Raw genomic sequence first — 24,895 nt, 5'->3', positions numbered from 1 at the left:
CTGTAATTGTGTCTGATCTATGTCTTTGTTATATTGCAATATAATAATGTCTGATTTATGTGTATGTTATATTGCAATAAACTACCTTTTTCAAGGGTTTGGGGTATGTTATTTTCAGTCTAGATGGACTCACCAAACTAGATGGACTCTTTTGAAGAATGGTGTCACTGGTCCAATCAAAAAAAAAATATTTTTTTTTATATGAGTGATTTTCTCTATGTAAACTGTGATGAAAATGAACAGGAGGGAGTAATTAGATTTGAACTTATTGTACAGTTATAACCAATATTTCAAGTCCGTGTATCCTTAAAATATTCCAAGTTATGTGGTAGTTGTATAGTGGTAGAGCGCTCCCTTAATAAGCATGAAGTTTCAAGCCATATTCCTGGTAGTACAGCACTCAGTTTGTTTCTCCACACAGCAGCCTTATTTATCAAGGTTCTTGTTTTGGAGTTAAAGAGTTAAGAGATGGTTGTAACCACAATAAAGTAGCGTCCTTAACTGAAGTGGCCTTCTCAGCCTTGGGGATGTAAATAACATAAAAACAAAAAATTTAAATTCGACAGAATTATCTCTGCCACAAATTAATTGCATGTTTAAACACAGTTATCTTAGAAGATTTTGAAGGGCTAAGCATGGCAATCTTTATTTTTCTTAATATGAGTGATTATGGGTTTATTGGTGATGTGCTTAGAAGAATTTACTTAATCGTAAAATGGATAGTTAAAGTGTATTTCTACATAAACCTAAAGTGAAACATGGTATTGTTGAGGGTCATTAGTAGCACTTTAATGACTGCTGAGTCAACAATTGGATGAGATAAAATAAATTGTCGTTCCCTATTCCCATTCCCCTCCAAAATAAATTTTTTTCTTCATTCTGGATCTTTGGTTTTTTCTCTTAAAGCAAACTCAGATAAGGAATCTGCCATTAAGGCCATCAAAGAGGTAGAGAAATCAAAGGCAGAATAAAAGGTTCTGAGGCATCTGCTGGTAAAAGTTGGTGAATTTCAAAGAACAGGTGGGTTTGTCAGATCAAAGATGACTCATAGACAAGTAATATCTAAGCTATGTTCTAAATAAAAATAATTTGAAAGACACCTGAATTTTATTATTTGTACTTAAATATTGATTATTTGTAAATATGTATTCAAATGTGAATAACTAATTTTTTCAAACAAATAGATAATTTTGATCCATCATTGGTATTGTTTTCTGGCTTTTTTCTCATCTGTTTAGATTTAAAATAAAATTTATAATAAAATGTACATGCAGGTTCAACGAAACAAAGTTTTTCTTAGTATTAACACTCTTAAGAAATCTCTTAAGAATCATTATAACCATGTATGTTGAGTTTTATTGTATCTTGTAATCATAAAGTGACCTTAAATCTGTGATACTTAAATCTAGCTTTTCAATTCAACACACTGCATAAGATGAATCATGTAAAATTTGTTTCCATATGTACTTTGTGGTACATCAAAATTTGTTTACTTCAAAGCTAGACTAAAATGTATTTTTTTATGCATACATAACCAGGGTGTTAACCAGAAATATATTTTTTACCACAATATTGGGAATATTTATAGTTTAAAAAAATTTGCTATAAAAGTCTTAATCTTGCATTTAATATATATATTTTAGGATGTAAAAGCTTCATGTCTAAAGACATTAACAGCAATTATACACTTAGACAGAAATCCAAGACTTCAAGCTATTATTGAATGCACAGGAGCAACATCTTATCATGGGTTTTTACCATCTCTGGTTCGTCAGTGTATACTTCATATGACAAGTATGTTGTCATATATATATATATATATATATATATATATATATATATATATATATATATATATATATATATATATATATATATATATATATATATATATATATATATATATATATATATATATATATGTATATATATATATATATCAAAATTTCCTTTTGATTTTTGTTTAAATAAAAAAAAAATTATGTTCCCTTTAATTTGTTTAATGTTTTTAGACTATTTGTTTAAACTTTTTTTTAACTTTAGTTAAAACAGTATTTTTTTATGTTTTTAATTATGTAATATTTGAAAAATATTTTTGATATATAGATCCAGACCTTGAGCCGTTCACACAATCCTTGTCTACTGCATTGTTTTCATTTTTATATCACCTTTCAAGTTATGAATCAGGATGTGAAGCTTTAGTTTCTTCTGGTCTTATCGAATCTCTACTAAAGGTTGTTGTCTGGCCTGGTGAAAATGAACACATTACTGTAAGTTTTAAAGTTTTATTTAAATTAGTTTAAATTAAATAAAGTCAATTTATAATTTTTCTATGAATATAATTTTCTGTGTATACATTTTTTCTATTCTTGAAATCTATACTATACTAAACTACTAACCTCATAAATTTTATTTTAAAGTGTATATATATTTTTAAAATATGTTTTGCCAAATGAATAAAATAGTTTCAGAAATTTAAAAAGGTTTTGTTTTTTAATTAGTTTGTTTTTTGATTTATTTTTTTAATAGACATAAATAAAAGTTTAACAACTTGTTTTTAATTTATTTGTGTTGTTTAAACAGTTTGTCACAAGAGCTGTTCGTGTTATTGATCTTATAACAAATTTGGATATGGCTGCTTTTCAAACACATAATGGATTGGATGCTCTTGTAGGACGGTTGCAGGTTATTTTAGCTAGATTTAGCTAAATTTTTAGATATTTAAGGTTTATCATTTTAAAAAAAGTTTATAAAAACTCCATTGGTTTCATTTTAATTTTTTTTTTCAATTTATTTTTAAAAAATATATTGAAAACTAAAAATGTTTTGACACAAATTATTTATTATTCTTTTTAATTTGGATTTTGGCAACTGTTTTTCAGCGTGAGGTACTTTTGTGCAGTAAACATCATGGTCCTTCTCTATCTAATGAACTACCAAGTTCTACATCTGATGTTACAGCTGATTTTATGCAAGCCTCTTTAAATACTACTGTTGTTGCTTCAAGCTCATCTGATGTTGAAATGAAAGGTTTTTTATTTTATTTTTATAGTTTTGATGTTGTTTAATTTTTATAACTCAATCAGTGGATGTGCTAATAGTCTACTTATCATATATATATATATATATATATATATATATATATATATATATATATATATATATATATATATATATATATATATATATATATATATATATATATATATATATATATATATATATATATATATATATATATATATATATATATATATATATACACACATATATATATATGTATGTATGTATGTATAAATAAAATAATCAGGGCTCAAGTTAAGCCTATCATGATTAGTTTTTTCCTAAAAAAAAATAATTTTGCGTGTTTCTATTTATCACTGTGTCATAAATCGACCCACTGGTTGTACTTTATCAAACTTTAAAACAAATTGCCATCATAGATATTTATTAGGAAATTAAAAATTGAACACTTTAAAAAAAAGGGTTTCAGGCAGAAGATAAATTTTACAGCAAATTCTATAAGTTTAAATATTTTTACTATATCTTTATTTAATTAAATTACTGCATCATATTTATAAAGTTAATGGATATTGTCTTCAAGATACTATCTTTGTCTTGATGAGAAGTCTGAAACTGCCTTATGCAAGTTCTCTCCATGGTTTTTGTGACTTACATCTCTTTTATATCTTGCCTAAGTTGATTTAAACTTGGTGTGAATTGCTTCTCCAGTTTGTTCAGCAAATCTAAATATTTCAATTTAGCAATAGAATGCTCGACATTGGGACACAGAAGCAGTCATCCACAACACACTTTGAATCTTTAAAACATTTAATTATAGGTATTAGCTTTCGACAATCATTTAGTAAAGCTACCTCTAGATCTCTAAGATTATTCAATTTCTTGTTACAGTTCACTCCACCGGAACCTCCTCCATGATAGCCTTGATTTTCCAAACAGCCTTTTATTAATGTTTAGCTTTAAAGAAAGTAAAAGGCTGCTACCTTTTTACTGAATAATATCTAAAATTTATTTTATATTCAGATGTTTCAGGAACATCTTCAGCAATAGCAATAAACCGTTTCGTTGCACACAGGACTTGATATATTTGTCTGATTCCTGAGATTTACTTCTGTTCTCTATATTACTACTGTTAACTTCAAGTTCATCTGCATTAAAGATATTAACACATATTTTCAATAAACCTCTACCTACCTTAATTGGTACTCATACTATAGTATTATAAGAATTGAATGCTTTCACTTATAATATTTATAACTAAGTCTAAAGAATTTTTTACAAAAACCAGATTACTATCAACCTTTTATCCCCAACTTCAAATTTCATTGAATAAACACTGTAATAACTTTTTACAGCTTTTTTTTCAAAAATTCAAGATCTGACATTAATTTCGTCACTTCTGACTAGACAACTCTCTTTCCTGTGGCCTTATTAAAAGTAGAAATCAGTTTTCTAGCTCCTCTGTTTGAAAGATCAAGATTTATTTTAAGTTGCTGGGATGTTTCAAAAAAGATTTGCTAAATGTCATCTGTCTCCTTTATTCTAAGGACAACCAACTCTTATCAACAGAGGTTTTCCACAGATGGCGAAATAAAATCAGTCACGTGAATTTACTTGTTCTATGTTCATTTTTTCATTGATTATGGAAGAAGCCACCTGTTCTACACTGTGCATACCTTGTTCCAATGCCAATAATGTAAGGTTTTTTACAGCATTTGATTTGCAGTATTTGTGCTCCAAACCACGACCTAAATATATATTGTTAATGATAATTTGAGTATACCAGTATCACATTGTATTTTAAAATCCACTGTTTATACCTTTAATGTGTTTTCTGGAGAAGTAGAAAAAATCTGATCAATCTCAATTGTGATAATGTCAGACTTGCGCTTCTTGAAAATCCAATCAATTTAAACTATAATTATTCCGATGTTTGATGTACATCTTTATACTTTAGCAGATGTTTTAAAATTATATTCTAACAGGTGCAATTAATTCAAATCTAAACTTTTCTATACGTCTGTATCAGTTTTTCAATAGTATCTTGAACTCTGCCTTTGGAGTTTTCAATAGTTTCTTGGACTGCAATAAGACTCTTTTTAGTTTTTTTTCTTCTAGCAAACACAACAAAAACTATTTATATTTATTTTTATTTTGCTAAGATTTTAATGTCATGAGTATTATAACACAAGTTTTTGAAAGATTTTGTAAGATTTTGAAAAAAAATTTAAAGCAATATACGCAAAAAATTATTTAAACAAAATTTAATGCAACCAGGAGCTGTTATAGACTGTTTTTGTCAGCATCAAATGCTAAATTTCTCTGGGACAGAGGGTACCACCACTCAAATTTTTTTCCTAGAATAGCCTCTGGCAATGTTAAAAATATAACCAGTTCATATTTATACTCCCTAATGGTAAAAAATGTTGATAATAAGTAAGAATCCCCCTTTTTAATATTTTGGACTTTAAATTTGTCATTTGATATAAGAAAGAGTCCAACAACATTCCATAAGATGCAAGTCTCTGTACCTTGCAAAGATCGCAGCGCTTTTTTATTTTTTGAGGAAGGTAAAGTGAGGGGAATGTGAACAAAATTTTCAAATACGTTTGTATATTTTATGCAAGATTTTTGTTTTATGATAAAAATTTGGCAAGTGGGGGGCCAAGACCCCTCGGCCCTCCTATTATCAACATTTTCAATAGTGTTTTGAACTCCCCCTTCTCTGTCTGAAAAAAGCACTTCTGGATTTTTAAAATGTTTAATTTTTAATTTCCTCATAAATATCATTATGATTACATTTTATTTTTTAAGTTGGATAAAGTACAACCTGCAGATTAATTTATGACACAGTTTTTTATATGTTGTTACACCTGATAAGTTTCTAGCTAAAAATTATTTTAACAAAAAATTTCAAATATAGTATGTATATGATTTTTTTATACTTTGAATTTATAGTGATATCAGGATTAAACATTTTCTATAAACACATAAGTTGTTTTTAAGAATTCATTTTAAAAAGAAATCTATTTGAAAAAGAGAATTTAGTCTTCTAAAATGTTTTTTATTCAAATAATCTTGAATTTAAAATTAAAAATTAAAATTGCAATAAAAAATAATATAATAATAAATAATTATAAAAAATAAAAATTTCGTAAAATTTAAAAGAATTTGCAAATTTTTATCACTTGCCTACAATAATTTTAAATTTAATTGAATGGAAACTGCAACGGCATTTGTTACACCCAGCGGCATAGCAAGGATTATTCTTAAAAACAAACATAAATCTAGCAGGGTTGATAGGTTTAAACTAATTTTAAAAAATATTAATTTAAACCGAACTAATTTTTTGTTGAAAATATTAAAACTAATTGGAGTTGCTCTTGATAAGTTGCAAAGAGATCAAACAAAAAGAAATGACACTGTTGAAGTTTTTAAAGAGTTGATAAACATGTTATCATTTTTATCAACTGAAAAAAAATATTGGAAACTAGATATCTTCAGACTGTCAGTGATGGTCATTTCTTTAAAAACACGCTAGATCCAAGATGTTTTGTGTCTAATCTTTCTGAAAATGAAGCTGCAATGACCTTTGCAGATAAAGAATTTAAGAACTTGTTACCAATAATATTCAAGTTGAAAGCCAAATCTGCTCCATTCAATAAAAACTATTTGTATAGTTAATCTGTTTAAAAAAATAACCAATAGAATGGTGAAGATCTCTAAAAACATCGGGCTGCAACATTACCATAGGTTTTGAAAGTTTGTTAAACCCTTCTAGTGCTAGAATTAAAAGAATTTTTTTGGCTTTTAGGTTTGTCCATTTCCAAGCTAAGAAACAAGATAGGAGTAGAAAAAGCGGAAAAGTATGTTTTATATACAGAACATTGAATAATAATGTATTGGTTGATGAATTACAGCAGTAATGTTAATAGAAAATATAATTTACTCAAGTAAAATGGCAAATACTTTTTTTTAATTAAAAAGTTGAATAAACATGGGTTTTTAAAAAAAAAGGAGTTTAAACCAAAAAAACTGTTTTTTTTTAAAAAAAAAACAAACAAACAAGGTTTTTGTTTTTTTCAAAAAAAAAAAAGGTTTTTTTGCAACCCTGAGATCTAGCTACAGTGCTAATATCAAATTTAGAATATTGTGCAAGTGAGAAATAAAGTTTTATTTAAATCATAAACATTTTTAGTTGTTAAATTTAATAGTTAAGCTTAAAACTCTTAGACCTATGGAAATATAATTTGACTTATTCAACCAAACTTTTTTCTCTTACTTTATCCCAAAATAATTTGTTCGAAAAAATAAAAAACATAAAACATTATTTAAACATCAACTTGAAAACTTTTTGAATGAAAAAATTAGTTATACTTATATTTTTAATAGTACTAGATCAAGAAGCTATAAATTAGAATGAGTGTGGTATCTAAAAACTTTTTTTGAGTTAACTAGTTTGAGTTAACTAGTTTGAGTTTTTGAGTTAACTAGTTTGAGTTAACTAGTTTTTTTTGAATTAACTAGTGAGTATTTTTTTGAGTTAACTAGTTTGTTCTTTCAAATTGATCTTACTTGTTTCACCTATAGATAGAGCATGTTTTTGCAAAAGTATTGATTTTAAAATTTATTACGTTAATATTATCATTATTTCTAATTTGTTAATTAGAATAATTCTTTTTATTTATATCATTTTATTTTAAATGAGTTTTATGTTATGCTATTAATTGTTTAAAACAGCAATAATACAACGTAGCCTTTGTATTGACAAAACAACTTCACAATGTTGTTTTAGTGTTATTTTGTATGGCTTTTAACTATAATAATTTAAAAACGCTTTAAATATAAAACATGTTTTATTTTCAGTATGAACAAGGTAGTTTTTATAATGAACTAGGTAGTGTATATAGTTCTTTATAGCTGTTTAAATATTGTAATATATGCGGTTTTACGTTTATTTTTTTAAGTATCATGTTAAGTAAAAACAATTACAAATAATATTATCATAATAGATGCAAAAAATATCATTGTAATTAAATATGTTACTTGCACATTTTATTAGAACTGCAACCTAAGCTTTAAATTATAATTTATTTACTTTATTTATTTAAAAGTTTATTACTTTATCAATGATTTTGTTGTGAAAGCAAAGATTATTTTTCCAAATACTATTTATTAAAGTTATATCGCTGTATATACCATTTATTAAAAATTAATCACTGTGTTTTATTTTGCTTTAAAAAAAGTAAAACATATGTTGCCTAAATTTTTGATGCAGTGTTGGAATATGTTTACAAGGAATTTAGTTTTTAGTAAAAAAAATGTTTAGGAAGGAAAACCAAAAAAATAATTGCAATTAAAATTTTTTTTAAGAATAAATAAAAATTATTTTAAGAATAAATAAAATTTAAATATTGAACAATATTTAGAAATATTTTTAAACAAATTTGACAGTTAAGTTAAACCCAAGCCTTAACTTTAATTTTATTAAACTTAAAGAAATTTTTTTTATCAGAATAAAATTATATATTTTTTAAAATTAGTTTTAAATTCATATTTTAAAGTCATATTTTTTATCAGAATTAAATTATATATTTATTATGATCTTTGATTCATGCTTGAATTATAAACATTTCAAAGCAAAAAATTAATCATTATAAAAAAGTTAAAATAAAAACAGAATAAAGTATCATAATATAAAACAAAGATAATATAAAATAGAATTTAACTTTCTTCTTATTAATAATTTATTTTTTATTATTAAATAAAAATTAAGTAAATTTTTTTTATTGCAATTGAAAGATGCTCGCAAGATAATAAATAAAAGTTTATATTATATATTTCTATTATCGGTTGTCTACCAATTACATCATGCAAGTTTTGACGATTTTAGACCCCTAACATTTTAGACCTAACTTTTTTACATAATTCAGTCTTCTCCATTTGAAAAGCGCTTTCGCGTTCTTGCAGTTTTGCGCTTGCCCACATGCCCGCCAAAACTACAGCTGGCGCTTTTTTAAGCGCTCGCTAAAAAATTTCAAGTGTGTTTTTAAATTGCAACAAATCTTTTTTCTTAATCAAATTCTAATTAAAGAGGTACAAAAAACAAATGTTTTATAAAATCGCGCGCCAGCCAAATAATTACTGTCCGGCCAGCACTTTTTGACTGGCGGTAAATTTCAAACGAAGAAGACTGATAATTGAATAAATCTTGTTTTTATACTGTTTAATTTTTTTTTTTTCATAATATCTTTATTAAAACTTTTAGAATCATTTGGTCAAAATCTCACTAAGCCAAGTTATTCTCAACAGCAGTGTCTACCTCAAAGGGCAGCTTTGTTAAAATCTATTTTAAATTTTTTAAAAAAAGCTATTCCAGATCCTGCTTTTGCTGAATATACACGGACATTAATGGATGAAAACCTTCAAGATTCATTAAAAATGATCATTAGTAATGCAGAATATTATGGCGCTTTGCTATTCTTACTTGGTATTTATTTGATTTTACTTAATGTCTATTTGATTTTGTAAATATTTGTTAAACTCTCACTGAGCTTTTGTTTTTTTATTTTTATTTTTTTGACATTACTATGGTAATATTTGTGTTTTTAATGCACACTGAATTTGAAAAAACAAACTAAAAACATGAATATCTTGAGGTCTGCATTTTGACCTAATGTCACAATTTAATAGGCCAGGTGAATAAAAAAAAGCAATTGCTTTTACTAAGTAATTGGTCAGCTTTACGTGAATAAAAATTTTAGTAATTTTCCTTAAATTTTTATTCATGTTAAGCTGAGCAATTACTGAGTAAATTGCTTAACTTCACATGAATAAAAGTTAGTGCTAAGCTGCTAAAGTTTTTATTCACATAAAACTGACCAATTAATAAGTAAAAGCAGTTCCTTTTTTTTATTCACCCGGCCTAATAAGTTAAAGAATTTTATTATATTGTTTATAAGGTTAAGTTTTGATGCGACATTGTACAGATGTCTGCATAATTTTACAAATTAGTAAAATTGCAACAAAAATATTTTCTGATAGGGTTGAGATATCTACCTTTGAGATATTAAAATTATAATTTTCTTAATTATCAAATGGCAATGTTAAAAATAAACTTATTGTTTAAGTTACAACTTTAAAAAGATATAAACTGTTTTAACTTAATCACAGTCACACTGTATGACTTTTACATATTGAGTCTAATTAACTTTTTCTTGTGTCTTATTTTTTTTTCTCTTATGGTTTTGTTTTGTTTTCTTTTTCAAATAGTATTTCTAGTTATATCTTTATTTAATCAATCTTTCTTGATTTTATTTTATTTTTTTGTCTTTTACTTATGCAAAGTTTAAATAAAAGTAATATATTTTGTTAACATAATCTAGTTGTTGATCAAGAGAGCTTTTTATGTGTGGTTAACAGTTAAGTAGGTATGAATGTCCGAGTCCACCTAATTCGTTTACAGCTGAAATTTTAAAATTTTATATAAACAAGTAATTTTGACAAACATTTAAAAACAAAAGCTTTATGTATTAGTGAAGTTAAAAGCTTTTTTTTTAATTATTACCTCAGTTCTGCATATGTAGAACTTATTGTGGCGTAGTGAAAAATGTACAGGAGAATCATTTGTTATAAATTATTCTTTTTTCAGCAACATTCTCAGCATACAATAGCATATTGGCCAGAGTTCTCCATTGAAATAATCTTAATACACTTTTGAACAACTTTCTGCTGTTTTTACCTTACATCTAAGAATGCATGCCTATGTGAATGCATGCCTATGTGAATGCATGCCTATTTGAATGCATGCCTATGTGAATGCATGCCTATGTGAATGCATGCCTATGTGAATGCATGCCTATGTGAATGCATGCCTATGTGAATGCATGCCTATGTGAATGCATGCCTATGTGAATGCATGCCTATGTGAGCATTTCTACCAACGAGGTCCTATAAGGTTATCTCAAAACAAGCATTTAAAGATAATATATTTCTAGGATTTTAGTTCTAATATACTTTACCTAACTTCTAAATTGGTTTAAACTCTCAAACTGACAGTTCTTTTTTAGGAAAAAGACGTTCGCTCTAACTTTTATCTTCTTTTTTTTTTGTCTTTCTTTCTTGTTGTTGTTAAATTTGCATGCAATTGTTATTATCTTCGAATCAGTAGTAATTTAAATCTATTTATCTTAAAATCTTTAAAAAATTTAAATCAATAAAATATCAAAGCAATAACTCTTTAAACAATCTTTTCAATGAACTAAAGGCTATATTTCTAATGAACTAAAAACTCTTTAGGTATTCCTAACTTGTTTTTGTACATACATTAACCTAAATAGGTAGAACATGTAAGGAATATACATACATCAACTGATTTAAGGTGGTACATGACCAAATATTTAAAAAATTTTAAACTTAAAAAAAAAAAATACGATAAATTTTATATCAACAAAAATTACATTAATTTAGAATGCTATTTTATATTTGATTCTATTTTGCCTTGATTACTTTGCCTCAAATTATTGAAAAACATTCATTTTAATGAGTCAATTCAAAACACGATAATTTGAAATATATTAACACTAAATCCATGAAATTTTTTACATATGTTCTAGACATGTAAGGAAAGGTATTGACGTCAAAAATTGTATCAATTTTTTTACATCAAGCAATAAAAAAATAACTTTTTTAGAACTTAAATTAAAAGAAAAAAAAAATTGGAGCAGAGCTCAAAAATTTTGAAATGTCACTCCTTAAAAAAGAGTATAATAAACATTTCCTGAAAATTTGAAGTGATTTGCACTTCTACTTCTCAAAATATCATGTTTACGATCAGACAATGTTTTGCAAAATTTGATAACGGAGAAAAATGTAAAAGAAGATTAAGTATTCTTGTCATTCCTATATAATTTTTTTTCAGTTAATTTATCAAAAAATTAAAAAACAAGTTGGGAATAAGCTTTTTATATTATTAATCTCCAATAAATTGCCTAGTAAATGAGAGAAATATCAAAAATTACCTTTTTTTTCAATTTTCAGAAAATATTTGGTGTTGTGCTACCTTAAACAAGCCTTCCAGTGAAACGCGTGCGGTTGCGCGCCTTGTTCATTCACATTTAAAGTAATTTTTTTAGACTAACTGATCATGGCAGTTCACATCTTTTAACTTATAAACCGTTTCAATAATTCGCGGCAGAAAGCTAAACTTATTTACTAAGGAAAGAAAAAAAAATTCTTAAATAAGGAAACAAGATTGTAACAAAATATCAAGTTTAATTAAATAAACTACAAAATTTATTAATTAAAAAAAAGTTTGACGTTTTTTCTCAATACTTATATAATAATTAAATAAATTGTTATTTATTTGTAAAAAATATTATTTGGTTAATAAATTTTATTAATGGCGGAAAAAATGAATTAAAAGAATAACATAGTTTCTTTAATAAATGTATTTACCTTACCGCGTTTGATGCATGTCTGAAATTGTATCATTTATATTGCTCAATTTCAATTGTTGATACGAATTACTAAAGATTTTGAACATGGTGATTGCTCTGTTTAAAAAAATGTATTTAAAAACTTAAAACAAAGTTTTAAATAGGCTCCTAAAAATTTCGTTAAGAAAGTTCAGTAAATTAACAATGTGCTAGCCCACAAAATTTTGCAGCATCATTATATTTTTTTACATATAAAACTTGTTTAAAAAAAATATTTTTTACAAATAAATAAGAAATTAGTTTTCTCGCTTTCATGTGCATTGATAAAAACAGTCAAGTTTAGCAAAGACATTTAAAAAACAAATTTAAAAATTGTCCGTGTTTATGAAGTATTTCCTTTAAATACTGACTGAAAAGTCGCGAAAAAATTAATATCAAAAAATATTTTTATTTTCATAATATTCTTATCTGCTTTTTTGCTCGACTTGTATCATTATAAGTAGTGGAAAATAACAAATGCCTATATGGCAATATATGCTTGCATGTCCTACCTATTTCTAGTGAGGAATATACATACATCAACTAAAGGTTTTAGTTTGTATTAGTTAAATATCGTTTACGTAACAAATAACATTCTCCAGGTAAAATGACAAGTTCAAATATTTAAATGACATTTCAAGTGGTAAAATACAAGTTCAAATCGTAATATGACATTTCAAGTGGTAAAGTATCAAAATTCATGAGGTAAAATGACAAGATAGATTTTACTGTAGGAAAATTTAGTAAAAAAATTGCAAATTACAAGGTAAATTTCTAATTCAACATTGTATAATACTGGTATTAAGAAGGAAAAAAATTTATTATTATTATTACTGTTATTGATGCCATATTATTTTTATTAATGGTGATACTGTTTTCGTAGCAACAGATATTGCTATTTTTATTAATATTTTTTTTATTTTCGTTAATGTTAATATTGGTCTTATAGCAACGGATGTTGTTACTGTCTTCATATTTCATGAGCCATCCCTTCTATCAAGCCTGCAAGATACTGGTTTAACATGGGTTGTTTTAAAAGCACTACTTCTAAAAGATGTAAATTTTAGCTTTGATTGTGCATTTTAGGGTGAACTATGTAAATTTTAACTGAGTTTTTTAACTGTTAAAGTTTTAATTTTTTTATTTTGAAACTGTTATTTTTTATATTTATTTTAAAGTCATTAAATTAAACTTTTTAGGTTCCTGCAACTCGTGAAAATCTTGCATCTCTACCAAATACCTTAAGTGCTTTGTGCCTTAACACGCGTGGTTTAAATGCATTTGTTTCTTGTGCCCCATTTGAAAAGTTATTTCGTATTCTTGTTATACCAGAATATTTACCAGCAATGAAAAGACGACGAAGTGCTGACCCCCAAGGTTTATTTTTGTGAAATAGTTATTAGTTTGTCAAAGTATTTTATAGTAAATTTGATTTGTTAATGATTTTTTATTTGTTGAAAATTTTTTAAAAGGATTAAATGTATTGAGGAAATGATTTCCTCCTATTTAACAATTGCATTGATTAACATTAGCAATCAAATGTTAGTTAATGTTTATGTTTTTAATGAAGATAAAAGTAGTATTGTTTTTGTAATGTAATTTTCATTTTTACTAGATGCATTTTACATTAGATTTGTTGTTGATGCATAGTGCTAATTTTATTGTGTATTTCTACTAATAACTTTTATTTATGATTTTATTTAGGTGACACGGCAATGCATCTTGGATCAGCCATGGATGAACTAATGAGGCATCAGCCCACATTAAAAACTGATGCTATGAAAGCTATAATTAAGGTGAATATTAATTTAAAAATTATAATTTTTTTATTTATGATATATAAGGGAGTCCAAAACTTTTACTGAAACCACTCAGGAGTATGCGCTTGCAAAAGATCTCATTATCTACACTTAGTTGTTAAAATATCAATTTATAACTCCTTATTCAATTTATACTCCTTATAACTTATAATTTTATAAGTTTAATGTTCCATTAAATAATGTAAAAAATAAACTTTTTTTTAAATAAAGGTTTTTTTAAATAACTTTTTTTTAAATTTTAAATGTTTTAAATTTGGTAATATATGTTTAGGCAGCAGTAATATATGTTTAGGCTGTTAATTTAGGTTTCATAATGTAATGTATGGTCATAAGAACATTTTGGATTTTTGACCTATTTTATTCAACATTCTGCAGTTAATATTGTTTTAAGTAGAAGGCTTACTTTAGTTTTACTTTTTTGTATGTAATTTATTAACTTTCTAAAAATTAGCTTTTTCCTAAGGTTTTACATATTTTAGATTTGCGCACAATTTAATTCATACTATAATATTTGTTGTTTCCATCTGGCTAAAACATCTATTATTTTAAGTTTTTTTTATAAACTCAAAAAAGATTTAAAGTTAAAGTGCTCTATAATGCGTGTCGCATAGCTCAACCTACAAAAACCTGCACCTACAAACTTGATCTACAAAATAAAACATCTACTGTAAAGTGGAAATAATTTTTAGATGTCCTACTGAGGCAAAAATTGATTTCAACCGATTATTGGCTTTTTTTAATTCGACCGATTTATGACGTTTTCAATTTCGATCGATTTTTTTCTCAACCTATTTTAGAGACTTTTATTTTCAACCGATTTGCGATTGTTTGATTTTCAACCGATTTTCAGATATTTTCATTTCAACCTACTAGTTAGTGTTTTTACCGTTTTTTCCTTACGTTTTTAAGGTTTTTTTTTTTCAAAAACCATTAATAAGAAATCAAGAATACACAAGTTTTTGTTTTCAGAATTCCATCAACAAGAAGCCTATGTCATATCAGCCTATGGAAGTTACTGACCTCCTTGTATTATTTCTACTATTAACTGCCATTTTTATTTAACCTAAATGCATACAAAAACAAACTTGTGTTTTTTTGTTTTTGTATGCATATATTAGCAATATATATCACTCATATATATATATATATATATATATATATATATATATATATATATATATATATATATATATATATATATATATATATATATATATATATATATATATATATATATATATATATATCAACGGCTGATTAGATTGAGTTTTAATTAAAATAAAATACATACTGGAAAAGACGTAGTTATAAAGTCGATCGAAAAAAAAGTAGGTCGAAAATACAGTAGGTTGAAAATTCAGTAGGTTGAAAACCCAGTAGGTTGAAATTTCATTATAGTAGGTTGAAGTAGTAGGCTTAAAAATAAGTAGTTCATGTTTTAATTAGTAAAAATAAAAAAACAAAAGTTGTAGGTTGAAAACCAAAATTGTCATATTCGATGATTTTAGGAATTTCAAAATTAGGTCCAGTCATAGGCCACCCTATAATGCAAGTTTAAAAATTTATCTAGCAACTTTATTTATTATCTATTTGGACAAAAAATAGTTTTTGTTATAAAGTTTTATTGTTAACCCATTTGGTATGTGACTTTCATACATTATTATATTTGGGTTTCACAAATCTATTTTTGACTTAAATTTATAATTTTTGAAAATAAATTAGGTTTGCATAAATGTCTTTTTCATTTTTAATATTATTTTCCTATAACAGAGGCTTTTGTAAAACAATTTATTGCTCCTTTAAAGTTTTTGTGTTTTTTTAGCTTATCTGTAACTGACTGACTTTTTTTTTCTTTTTCTTTTTTTTTTCTTTATCTGCCGAAAATCAAAAGAAATAAATAAGCAACTCTAGTTGAAAGATTTTTTTTATAAAAACTTAGATTAAATTTGAAATTATGACTTTAAAAAAACTAAAAATGAAACCAATATTCAGCAAAGATTGAAAATAAAAGTTCAATTAAATGTTAAATAATAGAACTTTTTTTGAACTAAAGAAAAAAAATTTAAAAAAATTTCAATTCCATTTTGATTTTGATTTAAAAGACTTAAAAGTTATGTTTTGATTTCAGCTTGTTTTGATTTCAGCTTGTTTTGATTTTTCACTTATATAAGTCATAAATATTTATATAATTATAAATTTATATTTACAATTACATTAATTAATAATAGCTATAAATTAGAACAAGGTTAAAATAATTTATGATCCTATTTATTATATGTTTAAATTGATACTGAAAGTTGTAATTTTTAATGTTAAATTTTTAGCTATTAAAACAGTTGAATTTAATGGGTAACGATGATAGTATTATTGCGTTTCATCCAACAGAAAAATCAAAACCTATTTTAAAAAAGCAACCAAAACTGTCAGGTGGAGGAATTTTGTCACGTAATAACTTGGAAGATAATATCTCAGATGATGAAATGGAAGAGGAATATCTGTTAGCTGCAAAAAACGAAAGTTTGGAAAATGCAGAATTGGCAATGTACCTTTTAATAAATTTATTTATGTTTAACGAAAAATTTGTACTAGTATAAAACCAAATAATATTAATATTTTTCAAATTATTTTCTATATTAGATTTAGTAAAATTCTCTATAACTTAAAACCATGACTAAAGTAATAAAAAAATTTAAAAAATTAAAAACCATTACTGCCACGTAACTGTTTCATTATATCTTTTTAAAATGTTTGTATTCATCAAAGCACTTTTTTGTCAGCTGAATCTTACCTCTTACAAAGTTTACCGGACTTACTTGCTCTCTGTGAAACTAACTTGGATTCAGATGTTTCTTCTTTGGGTCTTAGTAATAATGGCTGTTATCCTTTATTTTGCAAAAATTAGTCACGTGCTTGGCCTGGGCATATACTTACGCATCAGTTCACCTATTTGTTAAGAAATCAAGTTTGAATCCTCTGACCATTTTTTTGTGTGCATCTGCTTAGCACCTCTTCACTCAATCACTTTTCTCTTTGTACTTAATCGTTCTCCTTCTTAAGACTGCACTCTTTTAGATGTAGTTTCTGATCAAATCAATCAAACCTAATCTCTACATCTTGTCAATATTGTTGTTAATGGTGACTTCAATGCTCATCATACTGAATGGCTTGACTCTAACACCACTGACCTTGCACATAAAGCATCAATATCTGTATTTCTCTATTTTTTACTCAAATAGTTCACTTTATGACTCATTTTCTAGACCAAATCATTTACCTTCACTCCTCAATTTGTATCTTGTCTCTGATCCAAACTTGTGTTTTTAGTTCCTTGTTCTCTTTTTTATGGTTCCAACCATGGAACCAACTACAACTTTTGATAGTTTCAACCAAATACAACTTTTGATAGTTCCAACCATGCAATGATCTCTATAAATATTTCATTATTCTCTTATTTATAAATTATCTCTATAAATATTGTGCTTCTTTAGATTTGCCTTATTACATTGCACTACTTATTACTACCCTTATTGAAATTCTTTTCCTGATTTTTATTCCAAATTTCATTTTTGTTTGACTCATCATTCAGCTAAGTTGGATCCTTTTACTGTATCAGTCCTTTCGTGCTACAAAAACTTTTAATCATGCAGTTTTTCCCCAGATCTTCCAAGCTATGGAACTATCTCTAATCTTCAAGTTTTTTTTCAACTGTTTCTGAAAAGTATTTTATATTTTACCAATTAGATGTGAAAGTAATATTTTAAAAAATTGTTAATAAAAAGTTAGAGCTTTAAATTAATAATTAAAATATTTATTTTTTATATTTAAAAAAATTTTTTTAATGATATTATTGAGCTTAATTTTTAAATATAAATATATAATTTAAATGATATAATCTAATTAAAATAATAATATTTAATATAGAAATAATATACTATTTTTAAATATGATATAAAATATAACATAAAAACCCTAATAACATATTGTTATGAAATTGATAAAATCAAACAAACATATTTTCATATACATTATTTAGGACTCATAAGAAGTTTGTTCCTGTTGTGGATTATCTACTAAATGTCGTAAGTTGCTTCAGAACTTTTTTTGTTTGTTTTTTAAGATTATTTTGTTATTGCTTAACTTGTCTCAATTAAAACAGTCCAAAAATTAAGTATATTTATCATTGTCCCTATTACACATTTTTAAAAGTTATTTAAATAATTCAAGTCACATGGTAGTAATAATCAATAATTTTGAAGGGGTCTCTTACTGGTCCCTGAGTCTTATTTATGCTATTTGAGATAACGCTAAATTATTTTTTTAACTAACAGTATTATAAATTTATATGCTCAACGCGTTTTTGTTTTGAAGTTTGCTTATCAGTGTTGAGTTTTCAAATGAGTTTTTATTCAATTAGAGTCTAATTTGTTTAATTTTGACCCAGAAGGATTTAATTACATTATATGTTATTTGCTTGCAAATAACATTTACATTCTGTTAACTTTATGGTTGCTATAAGTGTGAGAACAACAGACATTTAAAAAGTAATTTTTTGAATGAATTAATAACCTTGTTAATATTATCATGAATGAATTTGAGAAACAATTAAAAAATTGAGAAAAAATTAAAAAAATAAAATAAAAATTAATGAACTTTTTCTTTAAATAAAACTTGTCTAATTTAAAAAAAAATTACAATAAATAAATTATGAACTCATATTGAACGAATGATTCTTTAGATATATTTATTTTTGCATGTGGATTCTTTCAGAAATTCACGTTGGCAATAGTATGTCAAAGTAAAGCAAAGATAGATAAGCTTTTGCATTGGCATTTCCGAATGCCGGCCTGGATTTTGCAGACTGGTGTACTAATCATATATATTTTTTATCAATTGTTTTTACCATATATTTTAATTTCTTTTTTATTATTTTGATAAATAAATACTTAATAATTATATCAATCATTATTTATTTCTCAAATAGTTATTGCACTTTGTGGAGATTTACAAATAGCACATGTACATCTTAAGTAAAATCCTTGCTAGAGTTAATTATGGTCTACCATAGAGTCTTTTTTTTGACAAGAAATATTATCAAGTTTTAAAATCTAATATTTATTTATCTTATTAGATAAAATCATTTATTTTATTAGAAATAGAAAATAGCTGTCAACATTTACATGTTGACAGCTATTTTAATATTATTCAAGGTCAGAAAAGTCTTCTAAGGCTAAACTTTTCTGATCTTGAATAATATTAAAATATATACTATACCAGGCTTGGTCCGGACATACATGGAAACATACATAAAAGTGAATGTTCTCAAAACATCTTGGTGCAGAAGAATAAAAATAATATTTGCTAACACTAAAAAACCGCCGAATCTATGAACAAACTAATTCTATTAATTCAAAAAATATGCTGACTAAGCGAAATAAAGTTCTAGAGTATTCTGTTGAAATGTTTTCAAAATTGTATTATTCAAAATTTGTCAAGTTTTGAGATATCTAGCATGAATTGTTTTATGAAATTTTATCAAACAAACTATTACTTTAATACTATGGCTCATTTTCGGAGCCACATCTGCAAAGCCGTAAATCTTTTAAACCATTATTATTTGTTTTCAAAAGTAAATGTTTTAAATATATATTTTTTAAATTTTCAAAAGTTTGAAAGTTTATAATATATTATATATTTTATTAGTATATTCTTATTTTTTATTTTTAAAAAGTATGTGTTTTTTATGTAAATGTAATTTTGTGTATCTTTTTTTTGTTCTAATGTAATCTCTTAAAGCAATTTTTACAATTTATTTTGTAAACAAAAAAGACTTTCAATAGTAAGTGTGTTTTCAATGAAATTATTAATCATCAAAATTAATAAAACTAATTATGAAATAAACACACAAGAAGTTTCTGGTTACTAAACACAAACATGCATACAAAGTAACTCGCAGATGAACAAGCACTGCGCCTGAGGTCACAACAAAACGCAAATATAAAAAAAATAATTTTCCAATTATTTAAGTTTTGTCCCCTACTATATAAACATAAGCCTGAAGGTTAGCAAAATAGTAAAATCTAACCCAACAAAGCCCTATGTAATACTATATAGACCTATGTAATGCTAATGTTAGAGGGAGCTATAGCCCTCTCTAACTCCCAAACCTTCTTAATTCTTAACACTGGAAATAAGACACGAGTATATAAATAAAAGTTATATTATTTGGTAAATAAAAGAACATTTGTTTCCTTATTAAGCAATCGTAAGATGTTACTTTAAATAAAAAAATGTCGCCTAATTTTATAAAAAAAATATAAAAGAGCGATGTTTCAAAAATATTTGTCGTAAACTTTTCCTTGTTGATTTTTTTTTTTTTTTTTTTTTTTTTTTGTAATTGTTTCTCATCGGTCCAATTAATCTTTCTTGCGCTTTTTTTTTGTTTTATGAAATGTTCTCAAAACGACTAAAAAATGTGGCCAGTTTTTTGCAAATATATATTTCTGGTCAGTACTCAGGAGCAATCGCTCCCGCTTTCCGTCCAAGCCTGCTATACTAAATATACACTATACTAAAGTATAGTTAAGTTATGATAAACACACGCGGAGAAAAAACAAAACTTTTTTAATGTTAAAACAAGTTAAGGTTTTTTATTAAAGCAATAAAAAATAAGAAACACTACTTTATTACTCAAAGAAAACTCTTAACAACTTGTAATATACCTAACAGAAATGTTGTTGAAAAATAGAAGTTTTAATTCTGCAACTTAAATCCTAAATTTAAATAATAATATATAATTTCTAAAGGGCATTCTTTTTATGATCTAAAAAACCAATGCAAATATAATATATAAACTATGAATATATATTTTTGTTAAAAAGCAACTTCAGAACTAAAAAATCAATAATTCATAAGTTTTGATAAGTAAAAGGAATATATATATATATATATATATATATATTTTTTTTTTTTGATAATATTGATTGATTTGACAGTATTTGATTGATGTCAGTATGGGTTGATTTATTTTATTAAAAGTAACATTAAGTGAAATTATAAGCAGCAACAAAGTTTGTAACAATTGTACTATCATAATTTAACAAAAATATATACAAAAAGTCATAGGAGTTTAAACTAATTAGATAAGTTTACAGAAAACTTTTCATAATTTTTTTTTTTCCATTTAAATTAAAGGCACTTAAATGTCAAATAAATAAGACAAAATTAAATTTATTAAATTTAAGTAATTTTTATAAAATTAAATTTATTAAATTGAAGTAGTTTTGACAAAAGAGACAAGATTGTAATGTTTTTTTTTTTTTTTTTTTTTTAATACAAAGTTTTTAGATAGCATTCTGAGCAATAATGGTACAGATGATCATTGTGTGGAGTTTGTGAAACTGGGTGGCCTTGAACCTTTATTTAAGTTACTCAGTATGACAAATTTTCCATTAGAGTTTCCGCTTATGCCTGCTTGTCAATCTGTTGCACAAGTATGCAAGTCAATTAATGTAAGTACTTAATTAAAATTTTGTTTGTCTTTTGGAAGATAAGAAGATATATAATAAGAGTTTTAAAAAATGTTTTTGTGATTTTCCAACTTATTTATTTTAAGTAATAAACACACTGTTATCTTGTAATGAGGTTGTCATGTTGTCAGTCTTAGTTAGGTCAGTATAGTTAGTTACTAATACCAATCAAATACTTGATTCTTGATGCCAATTTGGGTGCCTAAATAAAAGAAAAAGAATAAAAAGCCACAATATATGTAATTAAGTTTGTAAAGCTTTAGTTTTCAGCTTTAGTCAAATAAATATTTTCAGGTACAGTAAAATTAATTACCTTAAAATTACATAGAAAACAAAAAGGAAAATAACTAAGTTTTTCAAAAACCTGACATTTCAAGATGGTAACCATATCTTGGTTGAAAATAAGTAAAATGCAAAAAATATGCAGATAGAAAAAGAAAAAGTGCGAATGGTAATGTATAGTTGTTTTTTTTAATATTCTTTTTTTATCTTTATTTTTTCTTTTTTTTTTTTCTCCTTTTTTTCTTGCCCCTCTATTTTGCTTTTTCTTTCCATCTCTATGTCTCTGCAAGGGACCAATTAAGAAAAAATGGCATTCCAAAAGCATTTAGATTGCTAAATGCTTTTGAACCACTTATGGTAAAAAAAATATTTAAAATAAATTTCTTTGATCAAAAAAGAATGTACATTTTCTGATTTATCTGCTTTGTTAGAGCTATTTTACTAACGATGTTGTTAACAATCTTCGTAGTAGTTGCACCTTATAGAGTTCCATTTTTTTTTTAAAGATTACATTTGAACTTTCTTTCATGCGTATCTAGATTTAATTATTTAAATTCATTAAAGCAATTTAAGTTCAATATTTCAATATAATTCATTAAAGTATTTAAATTCAAAGTAATAATTTAAACTATTAACTTATAATAGTTTAAACTATAAACTTTAGGTTTTATGAATAAATCAAAAATTGTTACCTCCTGCCTTTTATAATAAAAAAATGTCTTGGTACTTTAAAATTTTTATCAAGGGAATACCTGGCTTAATGGCAAGGATGGGGTTTAAAAAACAGGCGTGAAAAAAATGTATTCCATCGATTAACAGTAATAATAATAACAACTATAATATACTAATTTATTGTTTGTTTGTTTTTTGTTTCGTTTTAAATACTTTTTTTATTTTGCATTCATTTTTTATATAAATTTATAAAATTTAAAATTTTTTAGTTACTAGCTCAAGATTCAAGAGTTTTTAAAGAAGGCCTTACACAGTTAAATTCTCAAATTAATGAACTGAACTCGATATACACACAATCTGAAAGCCAGGGTTCTGCTCTGTTGCATGAACTTGCTTCCACAGAAGTTCCACTTGAAGCACTCTATGACTACAAAAAAACTCCAGTTGTGCATGCAATGTCAACAACTCATGCTTATGTTAATGTGTTCATTTTCATTTGTCGTGGAGCTCAGGTAATGTCATTAATTTTTTAAATTAATATAAATGTAATATTAAATACATAAATTAATATAATATATTTGAAAAACTGTATGGTAACTTAAGAATTAGATCCTTTTTTATTCAAATGTTTAAGTAAGTTTTTTATTTAAGTGTTCAAGTAATTGTTTATTTAAGTAAGTTTTTTTAAGTGGTGTGATTTAAAAAAGGAGTGTAAGCATTTTTATAAAAAAAGATTCTTAATGATTTGTTTCATTATGAAAATTTTGTGTATAAAAAATTTTGTTTTCTTTTGAATAGTATTTTGAAAAGTAATATTCTTTTTATATCAAAATTTAAGATTTAAAAGAATTGACTTAACTTAAAATGAATTTCAATATTAAAATTAGTTTAAATTAAAAAAAACTCAACCAAATATTGTTTTAATATAGTGCAAAACATTTTTTTTAAAAAGCTAAACAAGATAGTGAAGTTACTCATATAATTTTTTAAGTAATTGTGCATAAGTTTGAAATAGTTGAAAAAATTGCTTCATTGGCAACTACTGTAAGTGCTGTACAAAAGATTTATGAACACTGGTGTAATTGCAAACCTTCTTAGGTGTAAACTTGCTAAAGTGAAATCTGGTAACTTTTATGTAAATAATAAAGTTTAAGCCAAAAGTAATTTACATAACACTATTTTAAATGAATTTTTTTATTCATAAATAAAAATTTTACTAGTAAAATCATTGTATAAAAATAAAGTTTTAGTTATAAATTCTAATGATGTGGTGCAGCATCAGGCTCCACTATGATTACAATTCAGGACAGGCAATGTCCTTGTTAGCTTTGAAAGTGCTTCAATTTGATTTATAAAAATGTTACTTGAGTTAGCATTGACTATATAGCCCATTCCAGTTGTTAAAAACTCAATTAGTAAAAAAAATTATCCTGTTCTTGTTCTGTTCTTGTTCTGTTCTTTTACTGTTCTTGGCAAGTTTTCACAGTTTGCTGAGCTAGTCGTTGTTTATGTCCTTGCAGATGACACTCCAACAGCAATTGCGCATACACTTGCTAAACTACGAAGTTGACTTTTTCTATTCCATTTTCGATTTTTACTGCTGAATAGAGGTAGAAAACAGGTTGCCCCTTTCATGTCATTCTTTTAGAGTGGTTAGATTAAGTATGGCCAGTATATCCTCATAGTTTTTGTGCTTTACCTTGCTTATCGTTTTGTTTGCTTGCAGCTGGATGCATTAAAGTGCTTTTATGTCACTTTTTAAGATAGGAGGCCACACCTGGGTGGCATACTCAAGATTAGGTCAAATGTATGTATATGATTTTTTTAGTCTGCCAAGTACTTGGTTTGATCTAGCTGCTGCAGCTTCTAATTAAGGCTTAATCTTTAGATTGTTTGATGTTAGAACACCTAGATCTTGTTGAATAATTGTTGTTTCAAATTCTATTTGATTGTCCTCTATGTCAAGCATTAAATAAAGACACATTAACTTATTTGAGTTAGCAGCATGCATGAATTTACATATGTTGAGGTTGAAAAACATGAGATACTTGTTAGAACATTTCACTGACTTACTGACATCAATTTAGATCTTTACATG

At 25.5% G+C, this 24,895-nt stretch overlaps 1 protein-coding gene across 1 annotated transcript in view; it reads left to right on the top strand.

Moving 5' to 3' along the window:
- LOC100203526 (E3 ubiquitin-protein ligase HUWE1) overlaps positions 1-24,895 on the top strand; it is a 136,618-nt gene that overhangs the window by 46,185 nt on the left and 65,538 nt on the right. Inside the window, exons 11-22 of the mRNA XM_065800868.1 lie at positions 1,644-1,794; positions 2,107-2,270; positions 2,584-2,685; positions 2,883-3,030; positions 9,290-9,511; positions 13,447-13,553; positions 13,697-13,874; positions 14,202-14,293; positions 16,642-16,859; positions 18,351-18,396; positions 21,649-21,825; positions 23,067-23,309. Coding sequence (XP_065656940.1) covers positions 1,644-1,794; positions 2,107-2,270; positions 2,584-2,685; positions 2,883-3,030; positions 9,290-9,511; positions 13,447-13,553; positions 13,697-13,874; positions 14,202-14,293; positions 16,642-16,859; positions 18,351-18,396; positions 21,649-21,825; positions 23,067-23,309 — 1,848 coding nt within the window. The remainder of the gene's footprint in view (positions 1-1,643; positions 1,795-2,106; positions 2,271-2,583; positions 2,686-2,882; positions 3,031-9,289; positions 9,512-13,446; positions 13,554-13,696; positions 13,875-14,201; positions 14,294-16,641; positions 16,860-18,350; positions 18,397-21,648; positions 21,826-23,066; positions 23,310-24,895) is intronic.

This window comes from Hydra vulgaris, chromosome 07 (genome assembly GCF_038396675.1).
Source record: "Hydra vulgaris chromosome 07, alternate assembly HydraT2T_AEP".
Lineage (NCBI taxonomy): Eukaryota > Metazoa > Cnidaria > Hydrozoa > Anthoathecata > Hydridae > Hydra > Hydra vulgaris.
Note: the sequence above shows the minus strand (reverse complement) of the source record. Positions and strands in the feature narration are given on the sequence as shown.